General features: G+C 50.7%; 1 protein-coding gene across 2 annotated transcripts in view; it reads right to left on the bottom strand.

The window, feature by feature from the left end:
- Positions 1–24068, bottom strand: part of MSI2 (musashi RNA binding protein 2) — a 232919-nt gene that overhangs the window by 108429 nt on the left and 100422 nt on the right. Inside the window, exon 6 of one of the 2 annotated variants that reach the window (XM_045164963.1) lies at positions 1759–1851. The exons of the other annotated variant lie outside the window; for it this stretch is intronic. Within the exon in view, the coding sequence (XP_045020898.1) occupies positions 1759–1851 (93 nt within the window). The remainder of the gene's footprint in view (positions 1–1758; positions 1852–24068) is intronic. 2 annotated transcript variants of the gene reach the window in all.

Below are 24068 nucleotides of genomic sequence, written 5' to 3' on the forward strand. Positions count from 1 at the left end.
CGGGCATGTGTGGAGATGTGGCAAGTACGAGCCTGTTCAGGATATTCTAACAGCCCATCTGGGCAGCATCAACTTTCCTGACATCCGCAAATTGGCCCATGAGATTCCAAGGCAGGTTACGGCTCGAAAAAGAAATCCCACTTCATGTTTGCAAACACTACCCCCCAGCCTGGTTTTAAAGGCGGAAACAGTAGCAACGAGGGCCGGCACTCCAGAGCCTTCCATTACGCAAGCTGTGTTTGTCTCATTAAATTATTTCCAATCTCTCTCCCTGGGCAGGGCGGGGCTTGGGGATGGACCCATCCCCCTTGGCACTCTAAATCAGTCCTGAAGAGCAGCGAGACAACGGACATCAGCACACTCAGCTATTCTTTATCCCGCCAGAATGAATCAGCCCCCAACTGGCAATGCCAGACAGTGCCGTGGGGAAGGAGCCTTTCATAACCGACCCGGAAGGGCAGTTGAGTGCCACTCAGAAAGCAAGGCTGGGCGGGAGGAGGCTGGGTTCTGGGAAGCATGGTCTCCCATCCATGCAGAAACGGATGAACGCCAGAAACAGGAAAATCTCCCGTTCTGAGGCTAACCAGGAGTCAAAGCCCGCCTCCCAAAGAGGAGTCCACGACAGGCCTCTCCTGGAGATGGGCCCCCAGCTGGCCATCACTGCGGGCAAGGAATGAAAGCACAGAACTTTCAGGCCGGCCAGTGGGCAGCCGTGCCTTTCTGCCACCCAGGGCACGCGTGACGGGTGTCATGGGGGAAACGAGTGACGGAGCTTAGGACAGTGTCTTCCAGGACCCTGGGCATGCAGCCCTCTGCACTCCCGCCCTGCGGCGGGAGCATGGGGCACACGACATAGGCCTGTGCAGAAGCAGCCCATCGCGCCTGTGGACCCAGGACCGGGCCCACAGCTGCTCAAAGACACACAGGCGGCGGGCCTGCATGTCCACTCACCCGCCAGCCTTCTGGGACACAAGAGCCCACGGGGGGGCGCCGCATGATAGCCAGCAAGGCTCGGCGCCCCGCAAACCACCCTGTGGGGGCCAGGGGGAAACAGTCCTCTGAGGAATGGGGCCCCCTCAGGAAGAACCCACCCTCTAAGGCCGTGCCTCCCCGCCAAGCAGAAAGGGGCTGAATGAATCACCCACGGTTACACACCCTGTCTGTCTGTCTGACTCACGCATTCTCACACTCGGTTTCCTGACTCCTCTGGGGCCTCCTGAGTCGCTCCGGGCCCAATCCCCCGGCACAGCCCAGGGGATGATCGTACTGCTGTCTCCTGGACATCCTGACAGGTTCGCGCCCAGCATCTTCCCTGGGTTTCCTCAGGCATTTGACAGGGGAGGAGGGCTCAGTCCCCAGGGAGCCTCCTCTCTCAGTGCATCCTCCAGAAAGGCCCAGAACGAAGCCCAGTGCCGATGCAGAGACCAGCTTCTGCGGGAGCTCCTGCCCCGTGACTCCCAGCTCAGAGTCCCTTCCCTAGCCGGGGCTGCCCCCGTCAGCTCCCGGCCCAGGCCCCACACGACCAGCCAAGGCCGGTGAAACTGCACTCAAAGGCCGCTCTGTCTGTTCCTGTCAGCGCACGGGGCTCCGTGCCCACAAGCCAGGCTCTTCCATCTCAGCTCCTACCGAATCCCATTCACATCTCGACAGCCAAGTCCAAGGACGAGGCTCTGGAGGAGACAGTTGTGGCAAAGGCCGGGGCCACAGCAGCCACTCTGAAGGACAGAGGAGGCTGCCCCAGCCCCACACGCCCCTTACCTTGCCGAACTGCTCGAAATACTGCTTCACATCTTCCACCACGGTGTTCGCAGACAGTCCTCCTACAAAGATTTTCTTTGTTCTTGTGACCATCTGCAAGAAATGACAAGAGGAAGACAGGGGTTAACTTGGTTATCTGAAGCCACACTCACCGAGCTGTTGAACAAGCCTCTCTGCATACTTCTCCAGAGAGGAAGGCGATGTGAGGACTATCTCAGCTGCTCAGAGCAGGCCCTTCAGACGTCTCAGGATGCCAGAGACAGTCACGAGGAATACCTTAGGCCTTCAGGCCGCAACCTGAAAGCTGGCGTTTCATGCAGATGGAGAGTGGACTTCAAAGCCTCACTGGCCATAACACACAGCTTCATTGTGATGTGAAGTCACACGTCAGAGCTATTTTAAACCGAAGAGATGCGAACAAAGGAGAACTATGTACATAAAGACACGCTGCCCAGAAAGTACCCACAGAATGTGTCAGTAAGAAACTCACATGTAATTCAAAACTCTGTGCAGACTGCCTGCACGGAGCCATTCCGGGTGCTGGCTTGTGTCTGCCAACAGGACAGGCACTGGGAGGGTCAGCCCCTCGTGCCCACCCCCAGGGCTCCTGTCCCTCGGGGTTTCTCACCATTCCCCTTGACGTGTCCTACACTCAGTCAAGCCCAGCTGGTCCCCAGGCCTCCCCACCTCTGTCCACGCAGGTTTTCCTTGGGAGACCTCTCCACGCCTGTACCTCCCATGCCAAGCTGACTACCCTCCAAGATGCAACGCTCTTCTCCAAAATGCCAAATACCTATATGGCCGCCCCACACAGAAGCTGTGTCTCTCACTTCCGAGCCCCCTAACGCCGTGCCCCTCTGCCTCTCACACACTCGCTACTTTCCACTTGGTGCTCAAGTGAGTGATAATCCTGCCCTCCTTACCTCCTCCCCCAGGCTGTCTTCTGACTCCTCTCAGGATACCCTGCAGTTCAAATACAGGGCCAGGCACACAGAAGCCCACACCTGAAGTTTGCTGGATGCAAAAACAAATGAACTTCTGAAATGGTCCCCCTTCAAAATCCCACCAGTCCCAAAGCAAAAGGAGGTGGAAGTTCAGTGATGTCAGCTCTTCAGAGCGGGACCAAAAATGTTACATGGAAGAGTGAAAGACGACAAAATGAATTTTATTCTGAAAACTAAGTTAGGCTACGTGGGTTTGGGGGTTTTGTTTGTTTGGTTTCTCTTTAACATCAAATTAAAAAAAATGTAAAACTCAGTGGACACAGGATCTCCCCAGTCTAGTCACACACAATAAAAACACAACATCTTAACTCAACGGGTAGACTCTTGTCACAATACACACACACACATCAAATCATCACACTGGAGGGCTCAGTGGTAAAGAATCCGCCTGCCAAGGCAGGAGACACAGGTTCAATCTCTGATCCAGGAAGATCCCACATGCTGCAGAGCAACTAAGCCCGTGCGCCGCAACGACTGATCCTGCGCTCTGGAGCCCGGGGCTTGCAACTTCTGCGGCCCGAGCATCCTGGAGGTGTGCTCTGCAACAAGCCTCCACGGTGAGAAGCCCGAGCGCCACAGCTACACGGGAGCCCCTGCTCTCTGCAACTAGAGAGAAGCCTGCGCAACAATGGAGACCCGCACAGCCAAACATTAAACAAACAAATAAAAGCATTTTTTAAAAATCGTCACATTGTGCACTTTAAGTATCTCACCATTTTATTTGTTAATTATACTTCCATCAAGCCGGGGGGGGGGGGGGGATGTTTGTTGAGAACATACAAAGAAAACCAAGACTGAAATCTTAAACCAAATCAATGAGAGGAATCTGAGAACATTAAAAGAAAAGCCACCCACCACATCACACATGTGTATGAAAAGTCAATGCAGGACACCCGAGTCTGGGGGGCGTGGCTGCCTGGACCACTTATCACCTAGTCTCCGGATACATCTGCGGAGACAAGGAACCAACAACCCCGCCCAACAGTCGAGACACAGCCCTCAAGACACACCGTCCTAAGGAGTGTGAAAGGCGCTGGGGACCCGGCTTCTGTGTCTCAGTCTGAGTGTGACCACAGACAGCACCCACTCCGGGCTGGGTTCTGCGCGCTGCACGGCGGTCCTCTACCAGAGCTCCCAACTAACCCTGAACCCTCCCGGATCTGCAGGCCGGGTGGCCCCGACGGGGAGGCTCCCTGACCCCAGGCCCTCACACTTCAGCTCAGTGGCTCCCAGACGGGACCCAGGCCACCAGAGCCCGCGGACCGAGCCCAACCCGGAACACCCCCGGAGCAGACGTCCTTCACTGTCTCGGGGACACATGGCCTGATGACTCTCATATGTCTCACTGCTGGGGACCGCCAGGCAGTGGTTAGCACGTGTGTCTAAAATCGTCCTTTACTATTTTTTTCATCTTTTTCAGATGAACAAGAGATTAGATGAGATACTGTACATGAGGACATTCTATGAAGATCCCACCAGTGTCCACACCACTGAGCTCCTCTGGCCAACGGGCAGGCACCTTATCTAGCTCCTTGTTCCTTTCCTTCCTTGTCTCCCTGCTTATCCATCAGTCCCCCTGGGGGGTCAAGGTCACCTTCACAGTGAGGCTCCACCAGGCCCTCACCTCATTTAAATCTCTCTCTACACTCCCTAATCACCAAATTTTACTAACCTAACTTTCCCAATGCATTCGTTCAACAGATAATACTACGAGCAAAGTGCTAGAACTTACATTCTAATGTAATATGGAGTTTAATCCACTTTAAAATGGAGGTATAATAATTAGCCTACCACACAAGATTCCTCTTAAATTAAATAACATATGCCAAAGTGTCTACTGGGACACCTCAGAGATGCTAAATACATGGTCACTGTACCTGAATTCAAAGTCAGTTACTAAATCCATCCTTCAAGCTCAGAACAAACGGGCAGTGGAAAGAAATCTTTTATCCAACACTTTGATAAATCAACCCTTGTTGCCCCATTCTCTTCCACTATCATTTCAAAAGCACTTTCCAGCATCTCCACGTGGTTTCAGATTGGCAAAGACGCCCAACAGTTTCATTTTATATTTTTCATTCCTTTTTTTTTTTTACCTCCAGCAAAGCAATTAAATATCTATAAAGAAACACTAACGTGATCTACAAACATGCACTCGTGGAATTCTCAACTTAAAGCGACTCTGGAGAGACATTTCGTGAAACGAACCCCATGGTCTCATTCAGACATGGTGTAGAGCCAGGTGGGTGTAGACAGCTGGCCCTATTTCTATTCCAGTCGTTCACACGGACCAACATGTGTTCATTCTAAATAACAGAAGTCAACAGCACGTTCATTCCCCAGTAACTGGTGAGACAAGAAGGTCCCCTCTGACACCCTCTACTGTTGCCCTACGGCCATAAACCTGCCAGGACAGAGCCCTAAATGCTGGGGAAGACACTCAGTTATAAATCTACACAGTCCCAAAACAGTCTTTAAAATACTTTATTTTTAAAACAAGGATGAGAAATTCCAGGCCCCAGACAATGCGCCAAAATGTTCAAGTGACTAAAACATCCTCTCCAGGAACCAGCTCAGCTGCAGAGATGGGTCCCACTCTTCAGCAAACACTGAAAGGAGACCGATGTAATCAAAACCTTCCGAACATGAAGAGGCCAGTGGAAAGACGGGCAACCCTTGGTCAGCTGCTCGCCGACGTCGTGGCTTCAGGAGGGGAGCGCAGAGGTGGCGGGGAGCTCTGCAAGTGACCCCTCCCGCCAGGGGCGCTGCGGGAAACGGGAGCGCTTCATTTTGTCAGTTCTGGGGGCGTCACTGCCACACGGGCTGCTCGCTGCTCCATGATCTGCACTCTGGAGAGGGACGCAGAGGGCAGCGGAGGATGCTGGAATCACACGCACTCCCATTTCTCTCCCACCTCCATGACTGCTCAGGACAGCAGGAAGAGGGCTGGGTAGAGATGTGGCATCCAGGGTCTCCAGGCACTCTTAAAGAAGGAAGATCCTCAAATCCCCATCAGTACTGTCCAGGTTTCACTTCTACGTATGCGTGTTCTTGCGTGTGTGTGTGTGTGTACATGCCTTGGGGGGTACCTCTCTATTCCCCATCCTTGAGTCTTGGCTTCTATTTACCCCAGGAACCATGCAGCACCCCCAGATCTTTAACCCTCTTCTGCCTTTGGAAACAGTGAGCAGGCCTGGTAACTTGCTGGCCCCTGACTCTCTAGTCCTTGGTATTATAAAAAGTCCTCTCTGCAAAAGGGAACCCTCTTACACTGTTGGTGGGAATGCAAACTAGTACAGCCACTATGGAGAATAGTGTGGAGAGTCCTTAAAAAACTGGAAACAGAACTGCCACGTGACCCAGCAATCCTACCGCTGGGCCAGAATTGAAACTGAACACATGGACCCCAGTGTTCATCACAGCACTGTTTATAATAGCCAGGACATGGAAGCAACCTAGATGTCCATTGTAGAAGAATGGATAAGAAAGCTGTGGTACATATACACAATGGAGTATTACTCAGCCATTAAAAAGAATACATTTGAATAAGTTCTAATGAGGTGGATGAAACTGGAGCCTATTATACAGAGTGAAGTAAGTCAGAAAGAAAAATACCAATACAGTATACTAATGCATAAATATGGAATTTAGAAAGAAGGTAACAATAACCCTGTATGCGAGACAGCAAAAGAGACACAGATGTAAAGAACAGACTTTTGGACTCTGGGGGAGAAGGCGAGGGTGGGATGCTTTGAAAGAATAGCATTGATACATGTATATTATCATATGTGAAACAGATCACCAGTCCAGGTTCAATGCATGAGACAGGGTACTCAGGGCTGGTGCACTGGGATGACCCTGAGGGATGGGATGGGGAGGGAGGTGGGAGGGGGGATCAAGATGGGGAACACTCATACACCCATGGCTGATTCATGTCAATGTATGGCAAAAACCACCACAATATTGTAAAGTTATTAGCCTCCAATTAAAATAAATTAATTAGAAAAGTCCTCTGCACACAGAGGAGGGACCCACTCGTGCTTCCTTCCTGTGCTAGGCCCTTCGGGTACCTGTTTTCCAACCCACAGCCTCCACACTGACACACACAGTGCACCTTGATGGAGAGCCACCCGCCTGCACAAGAGAGAGCTCAGCCTGAAACCCTCCAGGAGATGGATCTGAAACGTCCTTGCCTCGGCACTTTTGGCGGAAGGGCTGAAGGAGAGAGCCACCCGCCTGCACAAGAGAGAGCTCAGCCTGAAACCCTCCAGGAGATGGATCTGAAACGTCCTTGCCTCGGCACTTTTGGTGGAAGGGCTCAAGAAAACGCTTCGGGTATGTGAATGCTTTTCACTCTGAGAGACACGAGATACCCACCCAGAGCAAGAGCCCTGCAGCCTTGGGGACAGCCCCTCCTCCAACAGATGCCTCCTTTTAGGGTCCAGGGCCACATTCTGGGAAGTGTTGTGTGTGTGTGTGTGTGTGTGTGTGTAGCACAGAAAGGGGGTGGGGAGGGTTCAGGCTCTCACAAATCACTGCTGCAAAGTTTTGCATCAAGACCCATAATTTAACTAAACATCACTGCTCTCCATGCACCTCTTGGCTCAACAAAGAAAACCCCAGCATCCATTCCAGTTTGGAAAATTGCTGTTTACACATACGAACTGGCCAAAGCCAGCTGCTAACTAGGGCTGCAAAGGACACGCCACCTTCCTGCCTCTAACCAGAGAGCTGACTTTTTTTTTTTTTTAAGTTTCAAAAACTCTCTTTTGAAAAATGTGTTTCCATCTGAAATGGTCACTCGGAGTGGAGCCACTGGTTTTACTTTTATAAAATCTAATAAAGCAGGGGTGTGTGTGTGTGTGTGTGTACTCATAGCAGAGGGTGGGGCTGTTAGAATCTTTTCTGATGAGATTGAAGGGGAAATTTAACCCCACCAGCACTGGCCCAAGATATTAGCTTCACCCAAGAAAACAACGAAAAAACAACAAATATTTGTGATCCTAATAAAAGCATGGAAAGGCAGAAAATAGCTCAGTAGAGTCTGAAACGGGTGCAAGAGAGGCCCAGGGAAATTAAGTCAGCTCTTGCCATAACCATGTTCCTGAAAAGAGTTCACATTCCCCTTAGTGAAAAGCACAAGACATCTACACCACCCAAGCACATGGCCTCTCTGCAGATGTTCTCCCATTTGAGGGAACCCCGAGCTTGAAGGAGCCCCCAGAGGACACTAGAATGCTAGCAGTGGGTGGGCTTCTGCAAATCTGACTGCTCATTATCCCCATTATACAGATGAAAAAATCAAGTCCCAACAAGGTGACTCACGGGCTAGTTAAAGGCAAGACAGAGACAAGAGAGAACTGGTATGCTGGCAGACACCATGCGATTTCATATGAGACTCTAAATTTGGTGAATACCTTGTTCTTCAGAACCTGGGATAAGACTGTATGGTATCATCAACTCTGCATTTGAGAACTAAGCCTGACCTTCTATGGTAAAGAAGCTCCAAGAGGGCTGACTGAGGTCACAGGAGTCCCAGGCCCCATGGCCCCATCCTCCAGAGTGTTTCTTCCTAGAGACCTGCCCTCTACAATTCCCAGGTTCTCTCCATATTTTCTTCCATTCTTCCCTTCTCCCTGTAAACGACCACTCTCGCCAACCACTAACACCCCCACTCCCACCACCATCACCATCACTTCTGAATCCAAAGGCAAAACTCACTTAACACACAGACTCAGAACACGAGTCAGGAACTTAATCTTCTCCAGAAATTTCTAGACTCATATGTGGAAAAGAGACTACATTGGTGTGCTGGGTCTACTGAAATTCATGTCCACCTAGAACCTCAGAATGTGATCTTATCTAGAAAGAGGATCTTGCAGCTGGCAAAATTCGTAAAGGGGCTTGAGATGAAAGCGCCTGGGTGAAGCTGCTGTTGTTGTTCACTCTTAAGTCACGTCCAGCTCTTTGCAATCCATGGACTGCAGCACAGCAGGCTTCCCTGGCCTTTGCTCTCTCCTTCCCGGAGTTTGTTCATATTCATGTTCACTGAGTCAATGATGCCATCCAACCATCTCATCCTCTGTCTTCCCCTTCTCCTCTTGCCCTCAATCTTTCCTAGCATCAGGGTCTTTTCCAATGAGTTGGCTCTTTGCATCAGGTGGACAAAGAACAGTCCTTCCAATGAATATTCAAGACAGATTTCTTTTAGGATGGACTGGTTGGATCTCCTTGCAGTCCAGGGGACTCTCAAGAGTCTTCTCCAGCATCACAATTCAAAAGCATCAATTCTTTGGCACTCAGCCTTCTTTATGGTCCAACTCTCACATCCGTACATGACAACTGGAAAAACCATAGCTTTGACAAGATGGACCTTTATCCTATAGGATGGGCCCTAATCCAATGAGGAGTCCTGATTAGAGGAGGAGAAGGGTCTCACATACACACACACAGGTACATACACATACAAACCAGAAGATGGTCGTGTGAAGATGGAGGCAGAGATGGGAGACGTGTTCACGAGCCGAGGAATGCCGGCAGCTCTGAGAAGCTACGAGAGAGGTAACGAATGGTTTCTCCCTCAAAACCTTGGAAGGGGCTCTGCCAACACCTCTACCTCTGACGTCTAGACTGCTGAACTGTGAAGGAGCACATCTGCTGCTTCCATCATCCAGAGTGTGGCAGCCCCAGGAACCAACACAGAGACCGCCTTGGGGGAGGCCCCAAGACACCGTGACCTCAGCCCCCCTTTCCTCGGTGACAGCGGACTGTGGTCCACAAGGGCCCTCCACCATGACGTGATGGGCAGGAGAAAGCTACAGCCCGCATGTGACCGGCCGAATCCGCCTCCCAAGAAAGGCAGGCCACACTCATCACTTGCACACCCACTGTGGCGGGGATCAAGGCTCTGCCTCAAAGCGTGAGGTGAGGCGGCGAGGGGGTCAGAGAAGCAGAGCCAGCCTGAGGAGAAATGATCCACCGGCTGCAAGCATCTCTGACCGCAGGCAGAGGGCCGGGTCTGACGCGAGGGCAGGCCCCGTCCTGGCCAAAGGCGCCCTCCCCCGAGTGAAGGTGCCTGCGCCTCCTTCAAGCTCAAGCGCTCTGTCCCCGCTGCGGGCAGAGCCCTCCCCACCGCGGCCATCCTCAGGCCTCACAGCGCCCTCAGCCAGCTCCAGCCTCCCTTCCACAGCCGCGGACACAGGTGCAGGCACACGAGAGCCCGGAGTCCCAAAATGGGGCGTCCCAACCCTGAGCTCGTGGGGTCTCAGGCCCCCGACCAGGGATCAGACCCCACCCTCTGCCTTGGGATGTGGTGTCCCACCCACTGGACCACCAGGGAATTCCTCAAACTTCTTATTTGCTGAATCTCCTACACCTTTTTAAAAAGCATACATATCTATATCTATATCTATCTATCTATATATATATAATCCCCACCCCCTGCAGTGCTTGAGCTTCTCAAGTTGTGGTGCCTGGGGTTAGCTCCTCCACAGTATGTGGGATCTTAGTTCCAACCAGGGATTGAACCCACGTCCCCTGCAATGAAAGGCAGATTCTCAACCACTGCACCACCAGGGAAATCTCTGATACACTTCTGCTTGTAACTTCCCAGCAGAAAGAACCGGGGAAAGGGAGATGGTGGGGGGGGTGGGGAGGGAGCCATGAGGAACATGTCTGACTCTGCCCTTTTCAATTCTGAAGCCGAGATGCGAGACCAGCAGGCCAGACGCTGCTTGTGGGCAGATCAAATGGTGCATTCACTTAGGGAAACAGTCTAGCTAATCGTCGAGTTATCATAGGTCTCAACAATTCCAGTCTTACTATATACCAAGAGAAATTAAAATATATGTCTATCCAAAACCTTCCACACAAAACATTCACAGCAGCAGTCTGCTCTTTGTTCGTTCATCAAAAAGAACAACCCGAATGCCCATTGATGGATGGATGGATAGACGGATGGATAAATTAAACGCGATCTATCTACATAATGGAGTATTGTGGGAAATCACTTGGGTCGTATCCGACTCTTTGCGACCCCATGGACTGTAGCCCGCCAGGCTCCTCTGTCCATGGGATTCTCCAGGCAGAACACTGGAGTAGGTTGTCATTTCCTCCTCCAGCGGACCTCCCCAACCCAGGGAGCAAACCCACGTCTCCTGCAGCTTCTGCACTGCAGGCAAGATTCTTTTGCCACTGAGCCACCTGGAAAGCCCAGTGGAATATTATGTGGTCACAAAAAGGAATGGAGCACTGCCATATGCTCCAACGTGATGAGCTCTGAAAACACTGCACCAGCCATAAAAGACCACATACTGTGCAGCTCCATTCATACGGAACTATGATGGGGAAGACCAGAGAGACAGCATGTAGACTAGCGATTGTTTAGACCTGGGGCAGAGTCAGGAGGTGATAGCTAAAGAGTATGTGACTCCTTTGTGAGGTGGTGAAAGTGCTCCTAACCTGGCCGTGGTGATCTGTGCACGTACTGGTGAGCAGATCAAAAGCCACTGGCCTATACATTTCAAACGGGTAAATCATACGGCATGTGAACTGTGTCTCACTAAAGTTGTTTGGGGATTTTTTTTTTTTTTTTTATATAACAGGCCAAAAAGATCCCTAAGTCAAGAATCTGAATGCAAACAGGACTTAAACCCAAGTGTCTAAGAAAGCATGTTTCCCACTTGTTTCATCCACCAGCTAATTCTGTGTACCTTGACTCACCCACCCTGACCACTGGACAAAGGCTGTAACAATATGTGATATTGTCAACTGCAGAAATTAAGAGGAAACGAATCACATTCATAACCCTAAATGTTCCTCAGAGCACTCTCTCCCCATCTATAGCTATTAGCCAGAAAGCATTAGGGTTCAGGCCACAATTTGGCATTTACTCTAAGTAACTTTAAAAGTGGAAGGAAAAAAATAGCCTTTGTCTATATGGGGCTAGAATACAATTCACACAGAATTAGGCGACATAGCCAGGTTACAACCTTACCTCTGATTAAAACAACGTTAACTCACCTAAAAGAGCGTGATCTTGTAATGAAATGATGAGCCCGCCAGCTTCAGCAGGGAGCTGACTCTCGGAGACCTTGCCCGGCTCCCTCCCAGGCTAATTTAAAAAATACTACTTCCTCTTACTCTTAGGGGAACAGCTGCAGCCAGAGAGGGTGACCTGTCCACAGATTGGTATCAGACAGTAATATCCTCGCCAGTGGCACTCAGACAGGGGGGTTGGGGGGTAACAGAGAGAGGTACAGAGATGGAGTGCTGCCTTGGAAAGCACAGGAAATTAAGGTTCGTGACCCGTGAGTCATCCGATGCTGAATGAACGAGGTGGCCGGCTGGCCATCACGCCCTCATTCCAGGTACCGAGCTGCTCTGCATCCACAGGTGCTGCCTCCATCCTTCTCAGAGCCCCTGGCCCCCAGCACTGGCTACAGAGTGAGGGGTTCAGTACACAGAAGGCCCCAGAGACTCTCTCCAGGGTTCAAATGATTACTAACACACAGAGGCAATTCAAACCCATCCTCTTTTACACCAATGGTATTAATCAAAATTAAGCAAGCACCCTCTGCTACTGCTGAATTTTCCGAGGAAGACGTGCATTTCTGCATACCAAAGAGGTGCCTCCAAAGCCCCAGTCCAGGGACAAGCAGCCAAAGCAGATTCTTAATACATCTCAGAAAGAGGAGGGACAGCGTGGTGAGCTGGGAGGAACTCAGCCCCTTCCACCTGTGTATGTCCCTCCAGCCGTGGGAACCCGATCCACCCACCCAGGGTGGAATCCTCCTGGAGACGCAGAGGGAGACTCGCAGTGAGGGGTCTCGGCTAAAGCGTGGGTCCACAGTAATCCTGCCGACAGAGATGATCTATAGGAAGCAATTTGAAATTCTTCTCTCTGCCCCCAGGTTTCTCACTTTCAAGCACATCTGTGTACACTGAACATACCAAGTAACTCCCCCTGGTTGATCAGATGCCAGAGGTCAAGTCCCTCTATGGCACTGGGAGTCACCTTTGCCTTCTGAAAAATGGGCATAAGACCCTGATCTGAACAACACAAACTGGGACGGCAAATGTGAAATCCTAACTCCAAGAACGCAGCCCTTAGGAAGCTCCTGAACCTCCAACCAAGCCCCTAAGGCCGGCCCTACCTCGAGCCCACACTGCCAACACAAACCTCGCTCAGGGCTTCTGCCCTGGCTCCAGCCTCCCCAGCGCCAAGTTGGGAGGAAAGAGGTGCCTGAGCCCCTGCTCAAAGCCATGGTCAGTGTTAACTGAAGCCAGCCCGTGTGCAGTCCTCGGGATTGATGAATGCACAGCTACGGTGACAAGTTCAAACCATCCTTTCCTACTTACCAAATCACTCTTCCTTAAACATTGCAGGTCACTTGGGTAGCAACTACCAGAGAGATGGTTTCTACTCAGAGGTTAAGCATTTCACTGATCAAAACTACAATGAGGTACCACCTCACACCCATCAGAATGGCCATCATTAAAAACTCTACAAATAAATGCTGGATAGAGTATGGAGAAAAGGGAACCCTCTTACACGGCTGGTGGGAATGTAAGCTCCTGCAAGCACTATGGAGAACAGTATGGAGGTTCCTTATGATCCAGCAATCTCACTCCTCAAAACTCTTAAGTCAAAAAGATCCATAGTCCCCAGTATTCACTGGAGTACTACTTATAGTAGCCAAGACACGGAAGCAACCTAAAGGTCCATCGTCAGATAAATGGATAAAGATGTGGGATGTACACACATGTACACAGCACACACACACACACACAGACACTGGCATACTGCTGCTGCTGCTAAGTCACTTCAGTCGTGTCCCGACTCTGTGCAACCCCAGAGACGGCAGCCCACCAGGCTCCCCCGTCCCTGAGATTCTCCAGGCAAGAACACTGGAGTGGGTTGCCATTTCCTTCTCCAATGCATGACAGTGAAAAGTGAAAGTGAAGTCACTCAGTCATGTCCGACTCTTCGCGACCCCATGGACTGTGGCCTACCAGGCTCCTCCGTCCATGGGATATTCCAGGCAAGAGTACTGGAGTGGGGTTCCATCGCCTTCTCCGCCAATGGCATACTACTCAGCCATAAAAAAGGATGGAACAATGCCATTTGCGACCTCATGGATGGACCTAGAGACTATGATACTAAGTGAAGTAAGCCAAACAGAGAAGGACAGTGTCATATGATATCATTTACGAGTGGAATCTAAAATATGATACAAGTGATCACACTTACAAAACTGAAACAGACGCAGATTCAGAAACTTATGGTTACCAAAGCAGAGTGGAGGAGGAGAGAGAAGTTAAACAGATTGGGGTTAGCAGACACATACTACTCTATATAAAATAAACAACAAGGTCTCGATGTATAGCCCAGAAAAACTATATTCAATACCTTGTAATAAGCTATAATAGAAAAGAATTTGAAAAAGAATATGCTTATGGACAACTGAATCACTTTGCTGTATACCAGAAACTAATCCAGCATTTCAAATCAACTGTACGTCACTTAAATAGTTAATTAACTTTTTAAAGGAAGTTAAGCCTTTCAAAGTTTCTTGGAACCAGAAGAGTTGCTGGGTCCTCCAATACAGGACACGTAGGAAAGCTCAAGGCATGGGACGAGAAAGCATGTCAGGAAGGACGGTCAGGAGACAGACCCTCGGTAAAGAAGAATCAGGCTTCGCTGGGCACCACTGGACTCTGGGGAAGACAGCTCCAGAGAGGACTGCAGAATCAAGGACACAGCTCTTCTTGAGAAAGAAAGGATAAAAACCGGCTGGCAGGCAGGCTCTGAAGCCAAGGTGTCCCATCCCCCAGGCCCTCCACCTGATTTCATGAAAAGAACAAACGGCAGCCTTAACCCTTAGCCTTGATTACCTTCATTAACATATTTTAGATGCACATGGCAATCAGTTCTTGATGAGCAAGTTTTACCTAATCCAGGGAGCTGAGCCAGGCTGCAGGTTCCCTGGCACTCCCCCGAGGACAGCGGAGTTCAACCCCGCCTGCACCTTAGAACAGCCTGCTGCTACTGCTGCTAAGTCACTTCAGTCGTGTCTGACTCTGTGTGACCCCATAGATGGCAGCCCACCAGGCTCCCCCGTCCCTGGGATTCTCCAGGCAAGAACACTGGAGTGGGTTGCCATTTCCTTCTCCAAAGCAGGAAAGTGAAAAGTGAAAGTGAAGTCGCTCAGTCGTGTCCGACCCTCAGCGACCCCATGGACTGCAGCCTTCCAGGCTCCTCCATCCATGGGATTTTCCAGTCAAGAGTTCTGGAGTGGGGTGCCATTGCCTTCTCCGAGAACAGCCTGGGGAGCCACTAAAACCTACAGATACCAGAACCCACCCTCAGCGATTCTGACTTCAATGGTCTAAGGTGAAGCCAGGGCATCAGTATTTTTTCATTTCTCCAGATGGTTCTAATGTACAGTCAGGGCTCCACAAGAAGCTGCCTGTGCCATCTTACAGGAGAGAAAGTGGGGGGCGGGGGGTGGAGATCTCAACAAAAGCAAAGACTTTGCGCTATTACCGTACTGCACATGAGAGGAGGGACGAGCCAGGGATGAGCAGAAGGAGGCGGGGGCTTGAACTGGCAACCTTGGGCTTGAGCCCCTTTCAGCTGAGAAATGGGCAAAGTGAAGGCAATACCTACACATCACGGATCTGCCATAAGCACCACCAGAGATAAGTATGTAAAAGCACCCGGCACACAGTAGGTGCTCAAATAAACATCTGCTGAATCCCAAGAGAGTGAGAATGAAGACCAAGAGGTTAAGAGAATACAAACTGCAGAGGACTGTCTCTGGAGGCAAGCCACATTCATTCATTCATTCATACTCTGATTCAAACATGCTTTGAGGACCTACTAAGTGCCAGGCACCGTATTCACCCCGACAGATAAGTGGACCAAGACACGGTCTCTGTCCTGAAGGTGCTTTCAGTCAAGTAGCAGGCTCACTGCTGCAGCCTGGTGAGGCTCTGAGGGTGCAGGGCTGGGCGTGACCTGAGGCTCAAGATCAGCAGGAGGGAGCCAGGAAAGGAAGGGGAGAAGGGCCTCCCCAGCAGAGGCCGCAGCATCTTCAGGGCTGGCTGAAAGGCTACAAGCAGACCTGAAGGTTGCAGGGCTCAAGGTGTGGCTGGAAAGCAAAGACAGGCGGCCAGGTCAGGCAGGGAACAACAGAAAATCTCCAAGGGGTTTATAGAGGGAAACGACTCTTTGACCAGTTGTTAAAGAGAAGAGCAAGACCACTGTGGGGGGCTGGGTCACATTAACACTTAGAGGTTGGCCAGGAGACAAGAGTGGCGAGAAAAGCATGCACCGGAAGGAAGGCCCCCAGACCCCGATCTAGTGACCGCACACAGCCTGGGGTCCACTTCCCCCATGAATAGGTCCCTTCCTGCTCTGCCGTTCATCCCACAGTTCCAGAAATGTCCAGGGTGGGAAGGACGGTGGGGGCAGGTGGGGAGGCACGGGAGATAAGCACATTGCACCCTTGGCGTGGTCGTCTTTGGAAACACACTCTGCCATCTGTTAGGCCATAAATTTTACCTGTCAAGAAATAAAAAATGTCAAATTCCCCTCCCAGGATGTACCGGTCTGGTCTCTGCCACCCAGCCACAAGGAACTGCCTCTGAGGGGAAAGAGGGGACCCGCAGAAGTGTTTGCAGAGAAAGAAAAGCCAAGATAATCACCATCAAGGCCCTCTACCTTTTGTTAAATGTCTCACCCCTCGAGAGAGGGAGGGTGATCTTTGTAAACCAAAGAGATCCTTGAGGGTGAAAAGAGCATCCGACTTGGAGATTCTGGAGATGGGAGGGCCGGCTTCCAACCCCAGCACTCCAAGCAGTGATAGAGCAGGATGAGGAACCCAGGAATCTTGACTCTGATACAGATACACCAGGGGACCCTGACAAGGGTCCGAAACAGAAAGAAAAAGGCGAACACGTGAAGCACGGTTAGCATGGGGCTGGAGTGACGGCATGCGAAGTCCCTCTTGCCCACCACCTGCCCTGCCCCACCAGCCACTTGAGCTCTCTCAGTTTGGCTGGGAGTGGGAATCCAAGCTTCCCTGCCTGTCCCCTAGACAAAACAAAAGGCAAAGCATCTGGGAGACGGTCATCTCAAATTTAAGAACGAACTGGGACAGAGTCTACTTTCTTTGGATTTCTCAGACGCTACCCTGAATCAGCCCACCCCCAGCAGCAGTCCTGGGCAACCAAGGTCCTCCAAGGACTGATGATGCTCCAGCGAAAAGGGTGCCATCTCAATGTAAAGCAGCGTCTTCATCCGCCTTAACCCAGGCAGCCCCTCACCCTGCAAAGAGTCACAGACTGCTCCACGTGAGAAGGTCATTCTCCATAAGAGGTAAAAGCTGTACGTGCCTCGGAGGTAGTATTTCTCCACGACACCGGTATCCTAACATGCCTGTGCACATCTCATGCCAGGAACATAGTTCTATAAATCCTCACATAAAAGAAAACTTTATTTTCCAGAGGGATAAATATGGGAGGAAAAGGAAACAACAGTCGCAGCAAAAACATCGCCCATCAAACAGAAGTCGGTCCACCAGGAGCCTGACTAAATGTGCAGTGTTACAGATGTGTTATAGCTGTGAGGTCTGTTCTATTTAAAACACTTGCGCTCGGCCAACCTAACCACGAGAAAGAGAAAAGGAAAAGCTACGTCCCCCAAGGTGCCAACCCCAGCTAACTGGGCTGGGCCGGCTGTTTATGAAGGCAGAGAGGTAACCAGGGACCTGGAGCCGCCGGCCAAATGGTGGCAGGCTCGTTTTGCAGTTCACTCTGGAGGGCTGTCAAGTCAGCCACGCGGCCCGACAAATGGCGCCGGTCTCTCTGAAGGGCACTTCTGCCTGGAAGACCAGGGTCTTCTACAGGGAAATTACCTTGCACCTGGCAAGCGCTTCATAAAATCTAGCTCTTTTCCCTCCAGAAAGAAAAATCTGCCCAGTCAAACCTCATTTGTCTGACAACACTCATTCATTCCCTCCACAAACATTTGTTCAGTGCCTGCCACGCACGAGGTCCTGAGGTCCGGGCTCATGGCCAAATCAGCTGTGGTCGGGATGATGCCTCTGCTCCCCTGAGAATGGAAGCCTAGTAAGGGAGAGGCAAGTCACCCCCCAGAATGGAAGCATCACAAGGGTCCGAATTTTGCGTGTTCTGTATTCCTAGCCCCTAAAAGAATGCCTAGCATGCAGCAGGCACTCAATACATATAGGTTGAACAAAGAGGGAACGTATACTCCCTGCTCTCGAACTAGCCAGTGTGTGGATGATTCAAGGTCCCCAGGCATCCTCCCGTCTCCTCCCGGGACCCTGGGTAATTCCTGGGTGCTAAGCTGGACACAAGCTGCAGGAGATCAAAGGCTCCATTCCTAAGCAGAGGTGCTGGCCACAGTCCTGTTCAGGAGACAGAGACAGCACAGAGTGCTGCTCCGAAAGGTCCTGCTGGATGGAGTCAGACAGGCCTTGTTCTGGTGATTCAGCAGAGTCATCTTGATATATAAAAAGGACAATTCGTGACCCCTGATAAGAAACCACTTAAAAGGTCAAGGGAAGGGCCTGGAACCCTGGCAGTCACAGATTCAGTGACAACAACCAGAGTCTGTGTCACTGGCTCATGATTCTATCTGACATCAGACAGTAGTGACTACCTGGTCCCCATCAGGCCCTGGGAGCCCAAATGAAAAGATTTAGTTGTCTGTCCTTGAAGATCTCCTAGAGGTCTAACAAAAACACACAAGGACAAGAGTGTGCACAACAAAACGGAAATACAATGAACCACGTCAGAAGAGTCAGAAAAGGCTTCACAAGGGAGACTCCCAACTAGAGTTTTCAAGGATAAGTAGGAATTTCCCAGGAAGACAAGTCAGAAGGGCAGGCACAGTCATAACAGCATGAAATACCCTTACTTGTCTAGCACCACGACGAATCAAGTGGAGAGGAGAGTTTGATGGGAGATACAGAAGGGAGACTCTGGAGTCTTATAGACCATGACGAAGGAGACTGGACTTCATCTTGAAGACAAGAGGTCAAAGTTTTGAAGGACAGGATTACCAAGACCAGCTCTGTGTTTTAGAATAAGTCACTCTGCAGAGGACAGATTGAAGGGCTCAAAAATAGACACTATAAGAACAGTTGGAAGCTTATCGTAACAGTCCAAGATGAAGGGGCCCTGAACTAAAGCAAGGATATTTTGCATAACAAAGCAGAAGAGATTTAAGAAGGAGAAGGAGTCAAAACTATCAGAACTGGGTAAATGGCCAGATGCAGAGATGAGACAGAGGAAGGAGTTTTGAATTTACTGGGTGGCTGAGGCAATGAGGGTATTAACACCAGCCAAGATAAGGGGTTTGCAGAGGAACGATAAATGTGTTCAGTGTGGACGTATTAAACGTGCAGTGTCCACAGGACAACTTGTGTGTCTGTCTGGGAGCTCAGCAGAAAGACTGAGCCAGGTGACCCAGACTGAATACACCATTTTAGTGGCCACTAAAACCATGAGAGTGAACGAGATGAGAGGGTAGAGTAAAAGCAGGGAGGAATCCCAACATCTTCTGGAAACCCTAAACAATGGCCAAAGGAGCAGGAGAGAGATGAGAGAAAGCGGCTCTGCCCAGAGTGGCCCAGGGCCCCTGGTCTAGCCCCCTTCCCTTGAATCTGAGAAACTTATGACTGCTCCAACCAGCAGAACGCAGAAGAAGGGATGGCATGTGACTTTCAAGGCTGGGTCACAAAAGGTGCTGTAGGGATTTCTCTGGCGGTCCAGTGTCTGAGACTCTGTAGTCCTGATGCAGAGGGCCCAGGTCTGATCAGGGAACCTGATCCCACGTCCCACAACTAAGGAGTTCCCACGTGGCAACAAAAAGGATTCCTCAGCTACAACTAACACCCAGGTCAGCTAAGTAAACAAATATGCAGCGCTGTAGCTTCCATCTTTTTCTCTGGAACACGCATGCTTAGAGCCCTGGGCCACCGAGTAAGAAGTCCAACCACCTTGAAGTCGCCATGCTCTAAGAAGTCCAGGCACATGGACAGACCACACACTGTAGCTCCACTCTTCCAGACATCCCTGGCCAGGCACCAGGGATGGGCTGGTGATTCTAGTCCTTTGCTTTCAAGTGACCCCCTGGATGTCAAGTCTTCTGGTCTGAGGTCCTAAACATGATGAAGCAGAAACCAGCCATTCCTGTCGTGCCCTGTCTAAACGCCTGACCCAGGGATTTCCTGAGCGTAATACAACGGTTGCTTTAAGCTGCTAAATTCAGGAGCCTTCCGTTACAGAGCAGTGATAACTGTGGGCTTCCCAGGTGGCGCCAGTGGTAAAGAACCCACCTGCCAATGCAGGAGACATAAAAGATGTGGGTTCGATCCCAGGGTCCCAAAAATCAGCTGGGAGAGGACATGGTAACCCACTCCAGTAATTTTTGCTTGGAGAATCCTGTGGACAGAGGAGCCTGGAGGGCTACAGTCCACAGGGTCACAAAGAGTTGGACACGACTGCAGCAACTTAGCATGCACACACACACGATGACAGCTAATGACAAAATCAGGGCATTTCAAATGGAAGAGAACCGTCAATGGTGTTTAACACCATAAAGATGTTTAGTAAGGTAAGGACAAATCAGGTCTCCGTTTCATTGGCTCCAGACCTCAGCCACACTTTTCCACGACTGATCTCAGAACTTGCAGGACCAAGAATCTACGTGCGGTTCATGTACAAACTCCAAGCTGCCATGGGAGCCACTCTCCTAGATGGGCCCCTGGAGGTGCTGAGCGCTGGAGTGACTCGCTGTCTGCGGGCATCTGTAAGCATCCATATGGCAGAAACCTCACCACTCACAGCAACTGGTACTGAAGAGCTGACCATGAACGTGATTTATCATTTCAAGGCACGCTGCCATACATTTGCAGTGGTCAACTTTGCTTTTAGAAAGCTAGATGTCTAAAGAGTCAAGTTTTTCCGGAGAGAAATGGTTACCATTGTAGATATCAGCAGTTCCAAGCAGCCACCTGAAAACAGGCTGATAAGCAATCTGTTTAAAATACCCCTTCTTGCCCTTGGCCAAGGGCACTCCTCTCTTCCTGTGTGAAGTCCGGAATTCTGACACTCGGGACACATGGGGAACTATGATCGTCTTGCACAGTTGTTCTCCAAGTGGCATCTGCACAGGGCAACTCACTTCCGGTCCATCCTTCAAGTCTCCGGGTCTCCAGACTCACTGGGAAATGCAGCAGTCCTCTCCCTGGCCACAAGTCTGTCCCGCTAAAGGCCTGTTTTGTCTTCTACTCTGCTCCTTCCCTGCTTCCCCCAAACCTTTTCTGTGCCCCAAAGATGATCCAGGTCAAAGGAATGCGCTAAGACACAGAGACTGAGCCACCTGGGGCCCTGCAGAATACTCAGTCTGCACAAAGAGAGACCCAGAAAGGCAAGAAGAGCCAACGGTACAATTAACCCAGAGGAGAAACCTGATCTTATCACACCTTTTCTTTTGCAAAAATCTCATCATAAGAATATGGCTGAGTCTTAACTGTCCCTTTATCAAAGTAATTTCTGAGCAGCTACTTGGAATGAAATCTTGCGGGAAGAGAAGAGTAATAGCAGGAACCACTGCGTTTGGTGGGTGGCAGGTGGGGGGCTGATATTTTAATCAGAGACAGGATATCTACAGAGACCTCGAAAATCATCAACACGGTTTTCTAGGTTTCAGCCTTTATTAATAGGTTCCAGACCACCTCTGCAAGCCTGCCTCCCACTCTCTCTACATGCCTCGGGCCAGCCTCTCTTGGTGGCCACTGCCTGCATTTCCACACCCCCAGGCTTTCATTGAAGCTGCCGCCTCCCCCAGAAACCTCCCGCCACCTCCTTTTGCCCATCACCCTTCTCCAAACCCTCATGCCTCAGTCCAAATGTGTTTGCTCAAATGTCAACTTGGCTACTAGGCTTTCCTGCTGCTGCTGCTAAGTCACTTCAGTCATGTCCGACTGTGCGACCCCATAGCCGGCAGCCCACCAGGCTCCCCCGTCCCTGGGATTCTCCAGGCAAGAACCCTGGAGTGGGTTGCCATTTCCTTCTCCAATGCATGAAAGTGAAGAGTGACAGTGAAGTCACTCAGTCGTGTCCGACCCCCAGCGACCCCATGGACTGCAGCCCTCCAGGCTCTTCCATCCATAGGATTCTCCAGGCAAGAGCACTGGAGTGGGTTGCCATTGCCTTCTCCTAGACCAACCTATTTAAAACTGGAACCTATTTAAAACTACTCCACACCCAACCACTCCTGAGCCCTTCTTTCGTCTTATCATCTTCTAACAATTATGATTTACTTATTTTATGTATCCTCTGTCTCCCTCCCACCAGAAAGGAGGCTTTGTGAGATTAGGAATTTTGTCTGTTTTCTTCACAGATATATTCCTAGTACCTGGGTCTAAGTGACAGTCAATAAATATTTGCTAAGTGAATGAACGAACATTCTAAAACATTCCCCCGTCTCCCTTCAGACACCATAAACGATTCCTGTCTCTACACCCGCACAGGATGTAAACTGTTCCTGAACAGTGGCTTCCCATTATCACTACATATTTACCCATCATGTTCAAATTCCTCGCAGGAAAAGACCATGTTTATTCATCTTTGTATGCCCCAAAGCATTGGTGGTGCTCAAGTATATAAACCACCGAATCCAACTTAAAAATCAAACTGCATGGAAAATGGGCAAAAAACACACAGCTAATATAATTCCACACCTAAGTGATTCCTGTTTCCTTCAGCAGTACTTACGAGGCTTGTTTTGCATGCAGAGCACAGTCCTAGGGTTTCTGAAAATACAGATAAACAACCACACATGTGCAACGTCCAACATGACAGCCACTAGCCACATGTGGTTACTTACACTTCAATTATTTGTCATTGACAATTCAGCTGCTCAAGCTCCATTTCAAATGCTCAGGGGCCATACGCATCAGACGGCACGGAATGTATATTTCATTGTACAAAGTTCTACGGGACAGCAGTGACATATATAGTCCTGTCCTCAGCGTCCAAACCTCCAGCGGGGCACACGGGACAGGTCCAAGAAGGACCGGGGAAATGACACGTCAGCAATCATAAAGCAACCAGTGGAGGGTCATGGAGGGAAACGTGAGAGCTGATACTGCTCAAAAAAAAAGGAAGACGTGAGAGAGGCTCCAAGACAGGGGAAGAGACGTGTGAGAGGACCCTCTAAAATGAGTGGGGGTTTCTAGGCAATGGAAAGGGAGGTCATTCCAGAAGCCTGGAGAGGGAGGGCCCACACACAAAGGAGCTCAGGGGCACCCTCCCCAGAGCAGAGGTGCTTGGGGACCTGAGTGACTTCAGCAGGAACAGTGAGGCTGGACTTCTCGCTCCGGAATTCCAGAGGACCAGTCCAGACACCCCTGGGCAGTGGGGAGCAGACTGCATGTAAATGTGGATCAGAGATGGGCTGCCGGAGAGAAGCCACACAAAACCAGATGAGAGGTCCTGACGGACGATGGCAGCCCAAACAGAGATGCGGGACAGACACGGGGCCACAGCACACAGGTGATGAGGCTCCCAGTGATCCCAGGGGAGATGGAACACTCAAAGGATTTGGGGAGCTCACGGGAGCAGAGTTCCTCTGAGATTTACGCAACTGGAAGGCCAAGCCCACATCTGCTCGGAGTTTGGGGCTGGAGGGCTCAGGGACTAACCAACACACAGGTCTGGGCAGCTCGGCCTCAGAAACCGCGGCTGTGAAACCCGGGGCCTGTGCTCTGTCCAAGTTCAGCAGGCCAGCTTTCCCGGCCCCTCCCGGACCCCCCACTGTGGGGTCAAGATGCATTCATGTGCCCCCTGGGGCTCAGCGAGAAACAGGTGCTTAACACGCGGGACACAGCCTGGGGCGCCACAGAGCCTCAGTGCATCCTGGCAAACAGCTGGCAATAAAGGCAGGAGGAGGGCTGGGATGGAAAAGTCAACGTGGCGTTTCCCGGGGTCCCTCCTCCTCCCACCCCCACCCCCGCCACAGGCACCTTTGTGACAACCGGCTTCTACCTCCAATTAGCCTATTTTCAGCGGCCAAGACCCAGTACACGAGGGCCTCTATTCAAGGGCCTTTTATCTAGCAGGCACATACTCGACAAAAAAGAGAAAGGGAAGGATTTCTAAAGTGGTCAGGCCAAAAAAACTAAGAGGATTGGGTGGGGGTCGGGGGGTGCTGTACTCAAGAACAAAGAAAATTCTGGAACCCTCCTGAAAGGATTCTGTTGGCCT

Source organism: Bubalus bubalis, chromosome 3 (genome assembly GCF_019923935.1).
Source record: "Bubalus bubalis isolate 160015118507 breed Murrah chromosome 3, NDDB_SH_1, whole genome shotgun sequence".
Classification (NCBI taxonomy): Eukaryota; Metazoa; Chordata; class Mammalia; order Artiodactyla; family Bovidae; genus Bubalus; species Bubalus bubalis.